This window comes from Amyelois transitella, chromosome 12 (genome assembly GCF_032362555.1).
Source record: "Amyelois transitella isolate CPQ chromosome 12, ilAmyTran1.1, whole genome shotgun sequence".
NCBI classification, from domain to species: domain Eukaryota; kingdom Metazoa; phylum Arthropoda; class Insecta; order Lepidoptera; family Pyralidae; genus Amyelois; species Amyelois transitella.
This window is the reverse complement of record NC_083515.1, coordinates 4,064,246-4,081,983: the sequence shown is the minus strand read 5'-3', so window position 1 is coordinate 4,081,983 and position 17,738 is coordinate 4,064,246. Positions and strand designations below refer to the sequence as shown.

At 35.5% G+C, this 17,738-nt stretch overlaps 3 protein-coding genes across 4 annotated transcripts in view; 1 reads left to right on the top strand and 2 right to left on the bottom strand.

The window, feature by feature from the left end:
- Window positions 1-102: 102 nt before the first annotated feature.
- On the bottom strand, window positions 103-5,202 carry LOC106142627 (serine/threonine-protein kinase N). The gene is made up of 2 exons (XM_013344460.2): window positions 3,625-5,202; window positions 103-2,587 (listed from the first exon to the last, which is right to left on the bottom strand). Exons 1-2 carry the CDS (start codon window positions 4,929-4,931, stop codon window positions 772-774), a joined length of 3,123 nt encoding a protein of 1,040 aa, XP_013199914.1. The 5' UTR covers window positions 4,932-5,202; the 3' UTR covers window positions 103-771.
- Window positions 5,203-5,348: 146 nt separating this feature from the next.
- LOC106142405 (glucose-induced degradation protein 4 homolog) lies at window positions 5,349-8,399 on the top strand. The gene is made up of 4 exons (XM_013344153.2): window positions 5,349-5,624; window positions 5,804-5,971; window positions 6,640-6,872; window positions 7,695-8,399. Exons 1-4 carry the CDS (start codon window positions 5,478-5,480, stop codon window positions 7,756-7,758), a joined length of 612 nt encoding a protein of 203 aa, XP_013199607.1. The 5' UTR covers window positions 5,349-5,477; the 3' UTR covers window positions 7,759-8,399.
- A 96-nt stretch (window positions 8,400-8,495) lies between these two features.
- Window positions 8,496-17,738, bottom strand: part of LOC106142706 (uncharacterized) — a 36,854-nt gene continuing 27,611 nt past the window's right edge. For both annotated transcript variants that reach the window (XM_060946989.1, XM_013344576.2), the window contains exons 3-5: window positions 12,453-12,863; window positions 11,856-12,044; window positions 8,496-11,727 (exon numbers count right to left, since the gene is read on the bottom strand). In XM_060946989.1, coding sequence (XP_060802972.1) covers window positions 10,627-11,727; window positions 11,856-12,044; window positions 12,453-12,854 — 1,692 coding nt within the window. In that variant the 5' untranslated portion in view covers window positions 12,855-12,863 and the 3' untranslated portion in view covers window positions 8,496-10,626. The remainder of the gene's footprint in view (window positions 11,728-11,855; window positions 12,045-12,452; window positions 12,864-17,738) is intronic.

Genomic DNA, 17,738 nt, shown 5'->3' with positions numbered 1-17,738 from the left:
GAAAGTAGCCTTGTCTTGTGTTAGCTCAGTCTATTCCGCAAGGGAAAGAGACGTCATTATATGTATGTATTTCAATTCTAATTATTAAAAGAAAACAAGATAACGTTTTGATACCTTTATTTCGCTGAATAAGTAAACAACTGACTGAAAACGTAATATGATTTGACACGCCTTCACTTATTTATTATTAGTTATTATTATTACATAACTCTACGTTAATCAATTCATAACTACATAATATATATAAATCTATAACACGATGTTTTTAAAAAAATAAACATTAGCACTATTTAAAACTTATTAAATTACACAATTTATTATAAAATATTGCATTTAACTGCATTAAATACAAGATAACAAGAGAATCCTAAAGACACTCTGATTTAGTGAAAACAATGACATTATCAAAATACAGATTTCTCAATCATTCGTAAGGCAATGGGGGTTATTGTAATTGAAGTTACAACCTAGTTGCTTTTAATATTGTTTAATCATTGGGTCAAGAAACACATTGTGTTCAATTTTCAAAGATTATGACTGTTAATCCAACTTACACTCAAAAACCAACATCAATTGATATGTGAATTACCCATGGTCTTCATAAATATCATAACACTTCATTAGATACAAGAGTACAGATTAAATTACGTACCTAAATATGTATTGCTTTTTCAGTTACATTTTTCTACTTATTCAAGTGATAACCAAGTGTATCACATAGCCATAACTTAGTCAATGGTCAATTTTTGAAATATTGAACAACCTTTGTGTCTAACACCAGTCTGCCATGTATGTGAAATCTTGAAACATTTTATGGTCTGTGGCAGAGAGAGGCCGCGGTTCCTTCGGCGGAGTGAGCACTGCCGCTTCTGAAGTAAATTCGCTATCGAAATTACTAACATCTTCTAGATTATTTATTGTTGGCACAAATGGTGGCTTTACTTTACGGAGCAAAAGTTGTTCCCAATTTACATTGCGGAAGAACGCCTGTTTCTTAACATCTTCAGCGTCTCGCTCAGAAGAACCTAGCCTTCTATCCGGATTTTTTCTCAATAAACGTCGCATTAAGGCGATAGCTTCCAAGGACAAAGTCCTAGGGTAACGAACTTCGTCGTTCACAATAGAATCGAAAACTTCACCCTCATCTTCCCCAGGAAATGGTGATTCCCCAACTAACATCTCAAATATCAAGACACCCAATCCCCACCAATCTACAGCCCGCGTATAAGAAGTTTCTGTTAATACTTCGGGAGCAAGAAATTCCGGAGTGCCACAGAAAGTTCCGGTGCGGTCGCCCCAACCCATCCCTTCTTTACACAGACCGAAATCAGCAATTTTAACATAACCATCTGTATCTAGAAGTAAGTTATCTAACTTTAAATCTCTATAAATAATGTTATTCTCATGTAAATACTGTAGGCCTAATACTACACAAGCTGCATAAAATACTGCCCTGGGTTCTGTGAAGACGTCAGCATGTATGTGCATCATAAGATCACCTCCCGCCGCGTACTCCATTACAAAACAGACATGCTGTTCAGTTTGGAAACATGCAAACAGATTAACCAAAAATGGATGTCTAATTGCATTAGCTACCTCAAAAATTCTCTTTTCTGATAACAGAGAATCTACTTCATCTCTTGCTATAATATCACCTTTTTTTAAAGCTTTGATTGCAAAATATTCATTAGTAGGTTTGTACTGAGCTAAAATTACTTTTCCAAAGTGTCCCCTTCCAAGGACACTTAACAACCGGAAGCTGCCCATGGACATGTCGCCTGACTGTCTTCGGGAATCCTGATCCTTACCCATTGTATCTATGATGGATGATGAGCGAGATGATGATATTCTCATATTACTTGTGACATCCACAATTTGATCCTCATTGCTAGGATATTCAATAACCAGTTTTGGAGATGGGGATGGTGGATACTCCACCAATGGTGTGTCACATGGCGTTTGTGGTTCCTTAACAACATAATTATCTCTGGTATATGAATCTTCCAAAAATGCAAATGCTTCTTGCAATTCCTTCTCCATACGAAGAGTGGAAACATTTGGTGGGGGCTGCAGCGGAAGTGTGGGTTTTGGTGGAGCTGTAGGGGGAAGGGGGGTGGTTGGAGTTGAAGGTAGGCCCAGGGGTCTCACCCCAGCCATTCCTCCAAGTGTGACATTTGGGTTTTCAATTTCCCTGTTGTCAACAGAGGTAGATTCAAAGCTGCCCTGGTGCTGATGAATGTGGGCAGTCTGTATGTTCTGTATTGATGGTGATGAGCGCTTCAGTAACCTCCCTAAGACAACAGCTGGAATATGCATGTCACCATAGGATGGTCTGGGAATATTCTTCCCTTGTTGCTTGAATATTTTCCTCTGTCTCTGGAGTTTTGGTTTCCTGGATACAATGGGATTCAAGAATTTAATTTCAGCAAATAATACACCTCGCGGCTCAAGCTCTAAGGCCATGCCGTGTCTTATGTCATCAATAAATTCTTCCAATCTCAAAAACTTTATAGCACATAGTCCTCTCCAGTCTTTCCAGTGGACTCCAATTTCCAGTTCTCTGGATTTATCCAATTTGATGGTAAACCTGAAAATAACATCATAATATAATTTTAGTGTTTGTAATGGATATATGTACTCTAGTTTATAAAAAAATATGAACAAATTTATTGTTATCAGATATATAGAGCTGCAAATATTACCTCATACTCTTCGTATGCAAATTAAATTATATTCGTCATGTTTTGTAGATTAGATAAAGATTTTATTTTGAGGTACAGGAAAAGACAAAACATTCAGAAATTCCCATCAGAGTGAAATCCTGTGCAAAAGCTAGTAATTTATAAGTTTATCATGGATCACAAAGTTTAGTCATGTTAAACATATGTGTAAACTAGATCACCCGATAAGATAATGTGAGTAATAGGAAAAGAATCATATAGATTAAGGAAGCGCTGATATACAGTGATAAGAGCAATTAGTACAACTGGAGCACCTGTTACATAATTAGCAGCTCCCAGAAACTTAGTTGTGTAGAGATTCATTTGATAAATACTTACCATTCAGCATATGCTTGTTTTTTTTATAAATTTTACTAAAAAACTTGTGATGCCTGATGCTATTTATCCATTTTGGCATAATTTAAACGTAAACATAAGATTGTTCTTATTTTTCATTTTTTCATTTAAATATATAGAAATGTGAACATGAAAATAAAAGCATAGTAGTGCAGGAAACTCTCCTCTGTCTTTCATAACGTATGTACCGGATTGCTTCAAAAGTAATTTTAAACTTCAAAGTTATAAAAAAAAGCTCTTATGTTTTGGAAGTAAATAGGTATCTGTCTAATCTTAGAAAAGTGTTAGTATTAAACCACTTCTGTGAATGTGAAGTGGAAAAAAAATCCACCTTAATATTTCATGCACCATCAGGCAAGGAGCATTGGATTTGATAAGTAAAGGGTTTGAGTCAAAAAGGTTTACAACATGAAAATTTATATACATTTGCCAGAGAGATACTGGTGTAAAGATGAAGGGTTCCATTTTGCTTTTAAGTAGGGAAGGACTAAACTGTAACAATGGATACAAAAAAAATAAAATAATGAAATGAGTGTGTAAATCTCACCGTTGGTCCCAAGCTTGTTGTGAACAAGGCCTCCAACTGGTCTGCGCAACAGTGTGGTTATCCAGCTTCATAACCGCCATGATTTCATTACTTGTATCTTCCTTGATGCTGTATGTATATTTCATAGAGTTACGAATTGCCACTCCTTTCACAAATGACTTCAAATCTGAAGGACTGGCCAGAGGATCTCTCCGACTACGGCCGGGTACATCTTCTAATAAGTCTTGGCATCCCATTAACCTTACTTCTAAAGTGCCTGTCACTTGCACACATTGGCTGATCATAGGCGCTGGGGACAACAACTGAGACCTAGAGCCACTGCTGCCAGACAGGCTTACATATCCTGGACTAGATCCAGTACTACGAATCTCATGTCCCAGCTCAATAAATGCAGCACTTTCTGATGGTAATTCTTGCCTTCTTAAATCTAAGGAAACACGTAACAGCTCCAATTTCTGGGATGACTCCAGAAGACTCATTTGAGCTTCTTGTAAGGCTTTTTTGTCAGTCACTTTCTTATCAGTTTGCAATAGTCTGATAGCATTTTTTGAACCTTCAACTACTGCAGCCTCAATCCTCAGACGGTTTCTCAGCTCAGCAATTCTTTCATCTAGTAAGGCATCAACACCACTTAAGTCAGACCCTTTTCCATCACCATTAGCTCCAGCAGTGTCACCTTTTTGCTGTTTTGACAATTTAGATATGCGGAGCTTCAGATATTCAATCTTAGCTTTCGAATCAGCCAACATTTGATGTGCCTCAGCTAGAAGCTTTTTATCACGAGACTGATTGCTGCTACTGATACTCTGTATCATGTTCTCTGCCCCTTGTTTTACTTTCTGTTCAATATTCAACTGTTTTTGCAGGGATGCCAATTTACGGTCAGTAGTAGCCTCTCCAAGTTGGCGCTGTTGTTGTGCCGCCTCCGAAGCCAGGATGATCTCTTCATCGTAAGATAGATCTTCGGGCGACGTAGGTGTGGATTGCCCGCGTGAAAGCAGCAATTGTGACTCAAGTTCTTGCAAGTCTGATTTGAGTTCGTTTAACTTAATATTGGCCTTTTTGACGATGTTAGCGACGTCAGACAGTGATCTCCGGTCGGTGGCGACTTCGCGCAACTTCTCCGCACCCTCTTTTATTTTAAGTTCCTTACGTATTTCTCTACGTATGACATCCTTGAGCTCCTCCAACTTAGACGGCAAAGCTATTTCTGGAATACATTCAGTTTTGATTCCATACTTGACACCCAGTTCATGCAGTACTGGGTGACGAATATAATCACTGTGATAATAACCTGGGTCTGCCATAATTGAGGATGCAATGTCTAACGTCAGTTAACCATAATTATGTGGGAAAATATCACTACTATTGCTTAGAGATCACAATACGTTCGAAAGAGTAAGGCAATCTGTAATACGATTACTATTTGATACGACGAAGGATAACATTATGTTAAAACGTAAAATAAGAGATAAATATTAAAATTAAATCACAAAACAAAACAATTTACAAGTTGGTCGGTCTCGGTCAACGAAACCAAATCCTACCATTAAACCATAGAGAAAGATGAGTCAACCATGAACAATTTTTTTAAAAGGCCTTGCACAATAGACTGCGGACAACCCTGCTGTACAACAAGTCGCGCATGTCTGCGGCTTTTGCCAAGGTTCATGAAAACTGATTGGAATCTGTGGTGAAATGGAAAACGCTAGAAATGAGAACCTCATCTGTCACTGTCAAGTGGAACTGCACAACAGCGTCAACAGCCAAAAGGAAGAGAAATTTTTGTTCGAATTCTTGACAGTCAAACGTTTTACAATACAAAGCTAGGTCACCGATTTAATGGATAAATAATGCCAGTTAAAGTGAATATAACTCCACCGCCACCAGCTAACTCCAAACAGCCTGGCGTGACGAAATCCCTACTCTACAACGGATCCAAGTTTCAAGGGCACCAAAAAAGCAAGGGAAATTCGTATGAAGTTGAAGTAGTTTTGCAGGTTAGTAATGTAAAACAAAATACGCAGTTCTATGAAACTTCGCTCTAATTTGTAAAGGTGATTGTATGTAATTTTTTTGATTGCAATTAAACATCTATAAAAAGGGACATCGAGTTGTAATCTAATTGGGCTCACATTTAAGTTTTGACTGCTGTTTTAACGTATAAAATTTTTCACAGCATGTTGACGAAGAAAATTCTTACCTATGCGGCTATTTAAAAATAAAAGGTTTGACAGAGGAGTTTCCTACACTGACCACGTTTTTTGACGGAGAAATTATATCGGCCAAATATCCCTTTCTTACAAGAAAATGGGACGCTGATGAGGATGTTGATAGGAAACATTGGGTAAGACACGCTTATCTTAATTCTTCAGCATTGAATTATTTGTAATATAAATTATATGTTCTATGCCAAATTGTTATAGTAGAGAAAAAGGAAAATGTTACTAAGAGCTTGGAAATGGAAGGTGGACACTGACCTGCATTTGTTTTGCCCCATTGTAATTTACTAAACGCATTCCTATTAGGAAGGAATTATCAACACAGAAAGTTCTGCTGTATAAATTATTTGATTGGATTGTAATTGAAGTTTTATATTTGTATTTTTACCACAAATAAGTAATTAATATTAATATTATTAGTGAGTTTGTTTTCTCTTCCACATGCTATTTACTGAACCAATCTTCTTGAAATCTCACATATACATAAATTATAGTCTAGGGTCTACATTAGTTACCATTCATCTTCTTAAAAACTGTTGTTCCTAAACCACCTGTATTCTTGTGAAAGTATGTAGCACTAAATTTGTGCAGGTGACCTGTGGGTAAAAGAAGTTACAAACTACCTATATAGCTAGACTGATACGCAAATAAAATATTTTGTGCAAATAAACAGATAATAATGCAGTTGGAAATATTATGCTCAAGAAAGAGTACTTGTAGTAAAAAAATACCATTGAAATTTATAATGCACATAATAATAACATAATGAAATTTCTTTTTGTTTCAATTGCAGAGTAAGTTCGACTTGTTTGTACCATATTTAAAGACATTCAACTCGGACTCATTCGACTATGACTCTCTCGCTAAGGCTGATTATGTATTTATGAGGTGGAAAGAACATTTTTTAGTTCCCGACCACACAATTAAGGATATAAATGGTGCTTCTTTTGCTGGGTTTTACTACATATGCTTCCATAAGTCTGCGGCTACTATTGAAGGCTATTACTACCATCGGAGTTCTGAATGGTAAGCATTTCTCTATACTTGATGTTTGTATCAGTTAGATTAATACCACTTTGTTCGATGCTGGAATTCAAGCAATTAGAAGCCATAGTATTAAAATTACCTAATGAAACTGTTTGTGAATTTCTTTTAGGGTTGCCATTTAACATCTTTTTTTATTAATATTTTATATTTTTAAGAAAACTTTAGTATTAAATTATTAATGTTAAACTTCTAATCTTCAGTCAAAGGTCAATTAATTTTTATGCCTGAAGCCTTGAAGATAACTTTTAGTAGTGTTGCCGAAATATCAACAGTTTTACTTATGATAAAAAATGTGAAAAAATGATAAACACCATACCCAACACTTTATAGAATACAAATAGTTATATTATCCTACATAATTTTTTTCAATATACCTCTGTTAATAAGGTATGCTAAAATTATGCATTACAACTACTATTGATGTTGATAGCCTCAATCAAGATATATTTTGTATTGTGCTCATGTGCCGTGTAGTTCCTGGCACCAATACAAAAAAGAATAGGACCTCTCCATCTCTTTCCCATGGATGTCGTAAAAGGCGACTAAGGAATAGGCTTACAAACTTGGGATTCTTTTTTAGGCGATGGGTTAGCAACCTGTCACTATTTGAATCTCAATTCTATCATTGAGCCACATAGCTGAATGTGGCCATTTAGTCTTATCAAGACTGTTGGCTCTGTCTACCCCGCAAGGCATATATAATTTTTTTTCTATCATTAGAATATTAATTGGCAACACTATAATAAAAGTAAATTAATAAATTATTATGGAAATGAAGAAACTGTTTATGTTAATTTTCAGGTATCAGTCATTGACTTTAAGCCATGTTCCAGAACACAGCATCCAAATTTATGAATTCAGATGAATTGATTGTGCGCAAACGAAATTTGGATCGGTATTTTGTGTCTGTTAGTACTTACTTGTTCATTAAGTCTTCAGTCATACAAAGACAAGATTATGATGTTAAGTTTCTGTCTTTAAAATAAGTTAAAGATGTTAGGGCTAATAGTAGACTTCACTCAGATCAAAACAATCCAATTCAATGTGCAGCTATCCTTTGTCAACAATTAGTTTTGTGTCTTCAACTGTCCTTGCATATACTTTTTTTTCTGTCATATTCTTAGAATGTGTGTCTTTAGAATGTATCATTTAGGAAAACCTATTAATACTCCTTCTGTATTTCATCTGCTGAATACTATTGGCCAAGTGTGAGTACCTATATTACTTATAAGTTTCTCAATACTACGTAAGTATTCTTATTATTGTGATATTTTGTACAAATTACTTGTGTATAAGTATAGTTTTGTTTCTGTTATGTTGAACATCATTTAATGTGTTATTTTAAAAGTTACCCATTCCATGTGAGCTATATAAAGTATGTGCAAGTACAGAATATTTTGATTTGAACAAGTTAGTTTTTGACGAAACTTATAGGGATTTATTATTACTTCTAGCAATGTTGATAAAATTGCATATTTTTTTTCAATAAAATGTCTTTCAGTATAATCTGTATTTTAATTATTTTCACTTAGGTATCCTGAAAATATGTGTCGAAATAAAAATTATTTTTCAATTGATTTACATTTTAATATAACATTCATATTTACAATAAAATACTGGCATAAATTTATAATCTTGTGATTCTTAAAATTTCTGCTAGGAAGAGAAATTTATCAAGATATAATATTCTTCAAGTAAATCTATTTCAATAAATTCTTAAATATTTGTACAATAGTTTTTTGATATTGCGTTTAGAATAATACCTGTTTCCTTATGATATACAAATAGTCTCGGGAAATGATAATTATACCATACCAGGCTTCCCCACGTTACTGCCTCAATATGGAAATCTCATGGGGTTGAATATATTTCGATTTGCCATGAAGTACAATATTTCGTACTTCATGGTGAATCGAAATAAATTAACAATAATTAATAATAACATGTAAGATGAATACAAGATCTGAAGCCTAACTAATAAGAGATGAGGCCATCTCTTCATGTATTAGATGGGTAATTAAAAGCGAGAAGTGTTGTAAACTTAGCCTTGCATGTTATAAAAATGCTTGTTGAGTTCTCTTTAATTTTACCACGGATTTTAATTAAACATTTTAAAATTTTCAGTTTATTTGATACATTATATATGGACCTTTGCGGTCAGAGAAGCGTTCCATCTTACGTACATATAAGCAGAATAGAATTTTGGAATCAATGTTAAGCGCCACTCGGCAGTAAACACTGAAGTTTAATAAAATTATTTTTTTAGTTTTAATCATAATTACATCACAATACAATTTACTCCTCTCATTTCAATGTTGTGTGTGTGTTTATTATTTACTTGTTTAATATGTTAACTAAAATGTTGACTACCGTGCGCTCCCTGAAACTTAGCAGATGCTAAAGGAACTGCAGTATACCTAATGCACTGGTTTGTTATCTGATGAAAAAGTTTCGTTTATCACCGGAGGTCAAAAATTATCTTTCAATGCATAGATTTTTTCAAAATTAGAAGCTACAAGTGAAACTTACAAGATAATTTGCGCATAAGTCACAAACCGTTAGACAAATCTTGTTTTTCGTTTAGCAATTTAAAAGTTTTGCATTGATTTGTGCACAATTGGATAATTCTAATGATAAACGAAGTGATTCATCATCATATTTGTAAATATACTCATTGGAGATATACTTATATACTTACTTAGAAAGTTACATTAATATCGTCTAAACAAAATAGTTTATAATATAAATAATTCCTACAATCTTAATCTAACTTTGGTGGGTTCGTTATTTATGTGTAAATAGATCTGTTTAATACATTACGAGTTACCATATAAGGGACAACTATGCGTCATAATATTGTAAACTTTGCGTTCAACCATGATACAGTATAGGCAAGTCTTAAGGTCACATTTTAGCAGAGTATTTTTCGAGTATCGATAAATTTTCGAGTCCACATAGTCGACATGCATGGGATCCGTAATCTTAACGTGGACCGTGGCCAAATAATTTGGCCTTTTAGTTAGTAAAAGGTTCTGTCACAAAATACTCAAACAAGTAGGTAGGTAAACGATTTAGGTGGGTTTCAAGTGTCCGAAGATGGTTATATAGTCTTGAACTAATACAAAAACTACCTAAAATCTATATCTACATATTTTGAACAAAGCATAGAGTTAGTCACATACGTAGAAATTGATAAATAATACACTATTATTATTATTATACATATAAATTAAGGGCAAGCCAGTGCCAAATTTTGTACGATTAAGTATAATTTTCTGCACCGATGCTGACATCGAACATCTAAGTATAAGCTACTCACAACGAATAAGATTATAAAAAACTGTTCGTAGAAACATAAATTAGACATTTCAATACAACAATTTAAATTAAACATAATACAAAACAACGATAATACTATTTAGCAAGATAAAACACTTAAAATAAGGCGACGTAATATGTACAAGAACCTAAAATAAAGTTTAATTATGACTCTAATATTTGGCTTTGAAATAAATAGGCTAATATAATGAAAGCTATGGATAGAAATGACGTTGGAAAGTGTTAAAGAGTTCTTATTACGCATCGAACTAGATAGATGTTATTTTTTTCAAGAAGGTACCATTATATTTATAAAATTCTTAACTAGTCATGCTTTTGCCCTCGTGTATATTTTCCATAGCTTTCGTTATACGTCGTCGGGTAACATCGAATTTTCTAAGAAGGAACAAGCAAGCTATCTTTTTGATGTGCCTTCACTGCTGAACCAATGCCTTAACCCGAGCAGGTTGTATAACTCCTGGTTTTTGGCATGGAAGCGAGACGGACTTGCATGACGTTGTGCAACCCTGTGACCGTACATCTGGTTCTGATCCGAAAAGTGTTCCTGTTCAGTGTAGGTCTCCGAGTTACCAACGTTGTATGCACGAGGTCTGAAGTAATGTGGGTATGAATGATGATGCCGCCTAGGATTCTCATGCGTGTTATAGACACCTCCGAATTGGGTGCGACCAGGCCAGTAATCTTGCAGATGTCGGAAAGGATAATTGGGAGGCGGTGTGGGCGAGTGTTGACTTTGCCATGGATATCGGTAATATGCTTCATTTTTAGGATACACAGATCGCAGAGGCATTTTATCTTTATCGGTTAAATCAGCTGACAAGCTTGTTTCTAATGGTTCCCTCAGCATTTCCGGTTTTGGCTTGTTTCGTCGATACTGAAGTTTTGTGCGTGTGCCTAATGTGCTATCTTCTTTTATCGCAAACTTCTTCTGATTTTTTGCATAATCATCATCGGTAGTAACTTCGGCGTACCGACTTATCAACTTTATAGCTTCACCAATATCGGAATAGTCGTTCTCCGGGTTCAGCTTAGTCTTATCTGAATCTTTTTTTAGATGTGAAGACGAAACGTTGGTTGTCAAGTTTGTTGCTGTATTGTTTATAATAGTTGGTACATTTTTTATTGGATTTTCGTTAGCCGTTTTCATTTGCGTTTCAAAATTTATGTTCATAGCTGTTTGTTCTTGGCTATCGTTTTGGGATCCATACACTACAGGATCAACATTTACATGTCCATAAACCAATTCTTTTTGCCCTTCTTCTACTGCTGTGTTTTGTGTTTCTGTACTTGCTGAATTGTCAATAGGACTGTCGCGTTTCGGCTTATCAACAGCGGGTAGCAAACTATTCATGACATTGTGGTTTAATACGCCAGAGTTTTCAGTATGGTTGTGGGTTTGTTGCAGTTTTAATAGTTCTAGTTCGGCTTCTATGCTGGCGTCACTTGGAAACTTGTTACCTTTTTTGTCAACGAACGTTTGTTGTTGTCCTTGAGCCTGAAAATTATAAAAAAGAAATATATTATTCATAAATAGATCACTAAAGCTGGCACTGATTAACCTTCACAATATTCATTCTTTATGTACAAACTCAAAATAATAAACGTCAAAAACGTCTTAGTTACCTGCGCAGATGGCTCTTGACCTTGCAACGGCGCCGCTTGAGGATCCAAGCCAATGGGTAGCGACAGCTGAAGAGGTCCTGGTTCGTCATCTCCGTAATCATAGTCTCCGCCACTGGACGCAGTCGGGAATAATGCATTTAGTTGCTCCAATAGTATGCGTTCGTGTTCATCTTTGTTCACTGTCACCACCTGAAAATCAATAACAATATTTTGTAAATAACGAATGATAATTTTCTTTCTCATTATAACTTTATCTTAATTGATAGATAACTTCATTTTTGTGGGTGATTTCGATTGTGTTCTCACCATTCGTTTCTATACCAATGATAAGGCTATGTATAACGGGATATAAGTATCGAATCCTGTCCCAAAGCACCTACGCCAAAATGTACATGCAGGTAACAATAAAGACAAAGACAGACTTAATTTGTCAAAGCTTTCATACTCTGCTAATTGTCCGATACCATGTCTTTTTGGATATAAATCTTTTTATATCTGGCACAAAAATTACAGCTCATATTCCCGGTTTCTCTGGCATGCAAGTATTCGATCTTATCAAAGCTCCCTTTCCAATATAAAACAGATTAAGTGATTTACCTGCACACAACCATTCCGATCCAGTCGCTGCCCTTTAGGACACACGAGTGGTGTGATGAACAAAGATTTGGTTATGATCCTTCGTGGCGGTGCATTCTGGTTTCCACTTTCTGGACTCTGAAGCCAGGACCTCCAAGCAAGCTCGCTCGCTTTCCGATCAAGAGTGAGACTTGGGGCCCGGGAGGTGGCCTGCACGGGTTGCAACTTCGATTCTGTGTGGTCTCCAAACGTAGTCGGAGTTCCAAAAGAAGCGGGTGTAGTTAGTAGTCCTTCTTGAGGCTGGTGGGCCTGAGGCGGAGCGCTAGTGGTAGTTGTCCACAGCAATGCCTCCGCTCCAGCCCCCTCGTCAGCCGTCACCAGTGCACACGACACCAGCAATAACGTTGTCCACGTGTACCACATCGCAAACACCTGTAGACAAACAGCACATTAGCTAATTACAGTCTCCTACATAATTATCTAATGGTGTTGTTAAATTGGATAGGACAGCTTTCCGAAGAAATATCGATGATTCATAACATATAGATGTTTATTAACTCGATCCAATATGTAATCGAGCTGGAGTGAAATCAGTATATTATCTTACAAATCGACTCAACAACAAACAAATAACTATACAATTCTTTTGAGAATTCCACTGTTTATATTTAACGACAAAACAATTGTATACATATTAAAACGAAAAAGAAATTAATATTCTATGATTGGAGAATGTGCACGTTTCCAGAACTGGTGTGATGTCAACTGGATCAAGGCCTGGCCTTATACATTAGTTCAATAGCTCGAACACGAACGCGTTTCAATGAGAAGCCACTTCAATAGACGCTGCCCATCCGATCAGACTGGTGGCATTCAATTTCTGTAAGGACATTATGCCTTCCTATAGTTACCTATTATGCCAACCTTTACAAGTAAGATTGGACTATGAGAAATCAATCCCGAATTTACAAATAATACTTAGATGATGGTTACATAATCAAGATAATTATGTTACTTTATGAGAGCGTCGACAGCTTCTATGATTTAAGCGCATTTCGTTCAGCCAATAAAAGCTAAATCAACTTTTAGTTAATTAATGGACTTGATCCAAATACCAGAAACATTCGACCTTGAGGCCCTTTATCATTTGGAAAGCGAAAGTCTGGTAATAATGGAGTGCTACCTAGTCAAATTCTGCCTTCACTTTTAAAGTGTTTTAAATTAAACTTAAGTACATATTCCGATCACATCATTGAGTTGTTCGTCCGTAATGGATGTCAAATTATGAATGTTGTAAATGACAGCATTTTTGTTTCTCTTTTGAATCTGATGCGATGAAACGAGGCACTCGGAGTAGACCTAAAAGTGGCAGTCTTGGAATTTTAATAAATCCCTATTAAATGTTTGGCATTTGGAATGTCGTCTCGCTAAGTAAATACGAGAAAGCGAAAGATGAAATTATAAGTGTCAGCGTTAAGCTTAGAGCGCTGAGATATGTAGAAAAATATCTGTGCAGTGCTCTTTTTTTAAAAACGAATAGGTAGTAAGCATTTGATGGAACTGACAATTTCTAAGAAACTATCTATATTGGTTGTAGGTAGTTCAAGTTCATTTTAAATATATACGGTAAATTTTTCGATGCCCTTTAAAACATTGATAAATAATAGTATTTTAAATTGCTTAATAAGTACGTGCGGTGTATAAAATGCTATGTAATGTAGGTACTTTTGATTTGAATACTTATAATATTTGCGTAGATATTATCTTGTTATTAAGTTTTCGATAGTTATTTTCTCCTCTTTTGTTCGTATCATTTCCTTCTGTTATTGGATGTTGACATTTCCTACTGTTTTGCTATTCTATTATAAATTATTTGGTTCAGGGTTCCTGGTGAATCCATTAGTCGAATAAACAAAAACATATATAATTGGAACAAATTATCGTGGGCTGTGAAGTGTTATTTTGTCTGTTATATAGCACTACACAATAATTACATTAAATTTTTTGATATATAAAAAGCACAGATTTAGATTTTTGATAACTTCCTAAAACCTACCTTTTTCAGTATACCTACTGCAGATCCACAAAGGTGAGTGCTTTGATATATACCATACAATCTATAAACTTAAATTAATTGTTTTGGTAGCTATAGGTAATATGGCCAGTAGGTAGGTACCTGCGTTAGGGGATATAAATTTTTGAGATTTGTATTCGTTTGTACATTAAGGATATTTATGATATGATGCAATACCTTCATAATACAAAAGCAAAGCATTCAAACATGCTTTCATGTTTGCGTAGGTATTATGAGTTGCGCTAGGAACTTTGAACTTTCTAGAATTTCATAGGTATAGTTACTCGTGTTAGAAAGTGGAATAAAATGTATATTTTATTAAAGAAAGTAAGTATACGCATTTGCATAATAAATTACATCACACGTGTAAGCGTCTAATGACCTATATGAATGGCGCATGTGTAGTGACAATGTTGCATCTACTTTAATAGCTGCTTCGTTGATCTCAATCTTTTCAGGGTTTCTTTTAGTAGCGGCGCTTCCCCAGGTTGTAAGTACTATAATAACAATGGTATGGTATTTATGATGCGTATGGTACAATAAATTAGTGCGCAAAACAAGGGCAGTGGCTGTTGACCCCGTCGCGATCTATCGCCGGCATCTGGCAATGATCTCGCATCAGGCGCCGCGCCGCCATCAGCGCACGCGCACGCGGAAGCATCGCGCGGGAATTGACCGTGTTTCAATAGATGCTTGATTGGGGCTTACTTCATATAAACCACACTGTGAAAAGGATTAGAAAGTGGGATTAAGCTATGTCGTAACTCAATCGGAATTTACACTTAGGGAATTAACAAAAGAAAATTAAAATGCACGTCGGGAGACTGCGTTACTTCGTCTGACCTAATGAGATCACTTTGTTTACATAAAACAGACGCTGTTCGGGTGTTCCGTCTGTATTATTATCGGTGCGTGCGTACCGACTCCTCGAATGTTGAACCCTACCTTGACATGTATGTGGGAGAGAGCCGATTGGTTGCGGAACCGAGGTGCAGCGCGAACTGCAGGCAGGGCTGTGCTGTACGCAAATAGACTGCGTCAAGTGCTTCTCAGAAGACGCGGTGGTATGAGCCTAACTTCGGAATCACTAGAGATAATGCACCGTTAATTACCTGGTGTAGGTACTTATGTATATTTTCAAGACGGTCGAGAATTCTTAGTATTTAATAATTTGCATTTTCAAGAATATCTTCTTATTAGTTGACTGATTTAATTAAGCTGCTAAGATACCCCATGCCGATTTTTTCCATAAAAAGGGTTTGTAAGTTTCATATGATGACAAAGGACATAGTACATCTGTAGTCATTAATATCCTTTACTGAGGCTAAGTCGACGTTAACCTACTAAGTAAAGTCGCGCTACTATTGAACATTGTGAACAAATGTGCGCATTAACATAGGCCACATCGGTTCCTTGCCACGGTCTACTTACCCCTATATTTACAGTCCTAATCGTCACGAACTCGTGTTGCCCTCTTTAAAACATCAGAAGCTCCTTTAATTAACGCATGCGTGAATCAACAAAACATTGAACAAATGTTGGGGCTCCAAACTTTCTACAGTCACGCTTGGCTACATCAGTGCACTTCCTCCCTAAGGACGCAGGTGCTCGATTAAATACACTATACAAAAAGTAAGACAAACACAATAAAATTGGAGTAAATTTTTACAAAACAATAAAAATAAATAGTTAAATGTCTATTTTCACGAACTACAATCATAAGGAAATCCGTGCTGTGTCACTTGCAGCTACACTTTAATAATGAAGTTTATGTCCCATTGTTTATGATTTTTTTCCAGTAACATGTATGATGTTATACAAAAATTATAGATATTACAAATACCAGTAAGCTTTAACTACTTGACGCTTAAGTTTTTTAGGTAATCTGTAGGTATAAGCACTATAGTTATTAGGTGCAGTGCTTGTTTGTCAATATCATATGGCGATGAGTTTCCGAGAACGTATTCGCTGCTAACTGAGCTGACACGATTTCGGTCAAATTTCCATATTAGGTAACTGCAGCATATTTACAATGTGGAGAGTCGGTTGCAATGCAGCATTACCGGACCGCAATTTCCTACTAGAAATACACATTAAATTAACGATATAATTTCTTACTTATTGTGTTTGTAGTAATTTGTAGAGAATCTTTTGAGAATGATTACTTACTAAGTACTGACAACTTAAATTATATGAAGGTTATGTAGTGTTTTCAGTTAAACACTTGACTGTTAAAATATTATTCTATTGATTTTTTTTATCACCTCAACTAAGCTCTATAGTTATACCAAACTTTTTATTCTTAGTAACTCCTGTAGAACTTCTCTTCGGTAGCGTTGTGCCTAATTGGCTCATAAAACCCATGTTATGAAGAAGGGCATCCCATTTTAGTATGGTGTCATTTTAAAGTAGGCGCTTTTTAAAACATTTAACTTCTTCAAGCGGTTCCAAGTGGGTGACATGGCTGTCGCTAGTGACCTCTATGTTCAATATTACAGTTTTTGCAGCTCATTTTGTTATGAGAACATGAATGTTGGGTCGTCAGTTCACCTACTGACTGAGAATGTACCCCGACGACATTTCACTATCATTTGTACTCCATCTAATCTGATTCAGACGCCGCACCATATGACTCATATTTGTAACATGCGGTCTGTAAAATAGTTTTTTGTCTAAAATCTATTTTAAAGTGTCAAGAAGAAAATCCAGACGGCATTTAAAAATTGCCTCTCTTCCTTTTTTTAAATCTTCTTGATTGTAGTGTAAAACCCTCTTTGAATCGTTGGGTCAACGCAGTATGTACTTAACTAACTTATGCAAGTAAAATACTTCTACTTTATATATTATTTGGTTAATATTACTATTTGGTTGCCTCTTAAATTATTTACTCTAAGTAGATTTTTAATGTATTATATTCTCAATTTTATCCCAAAAGCATGTTTCAAAAAATTGTTCTGAGGTAGGTAAACTCTTGGTTTACGTCCAAATATTGCATTAGGATCTGACTAACCAGTCTATTCGATGGATTCGCTTTGAAATTTTGTAAATTCAGAAAGATTTTAATTTTCGAAAAAACTTAACCGTATAATCGAATTTTATGCCGTTAAGTCGCTTTAGGATTATCCTGTCTCGGCTATAGTCCTTCATCCTATTGAACCGGTTATTATTTGGTTTTTATTCTGAGAAATCTTGTCCATTTATCCATCCGGCAAATCGATTTAAGTACCTATGTT

What these genes read in the sequence shown, in the direction of transcription:
- LOC106142627 (XM_013344460.2), bottom strand. Translation starts at nt 4,931, where the DNA reads ATGGCAGACCCAGGTTATTATCACAGTGATTATATTCGTCACCCAGTA. An exon ending in CAACAAGCTTGGGACCAACG is followed by an intron (nt 2,588 to 3,624) that starts GTGAGATTTACA and finishes TGTTATTTTCAG; the next exon opens with GTTTACCATCAAATTGGATA.
- LOC106142405 (XM_013344153.2), top strand. Translation starts at nt 5,478, where the DNA reads ATGCCAGTTAAAGTGAATATAACTCCACCGCCACCAGCTAACTCCAAA. An exon ending in ATGTTGATAGGAAACATTGG is followed by an intron (nt 5,972 to 6,639) that starts GTAAGACACGCT and finishes TTTCAATTGCAG; the next exon opens with AGTAAGTTCGACTTGTTTGT. An exon ending in TACCATCGGAGTTCTGAATG is followed by an intron (nt 6,873 to 7,694) that starts GTAAGCATTTCT and finishes GTTAATTTTCAG; the next exon opens with GTATCAGTCATTGACTTTAA.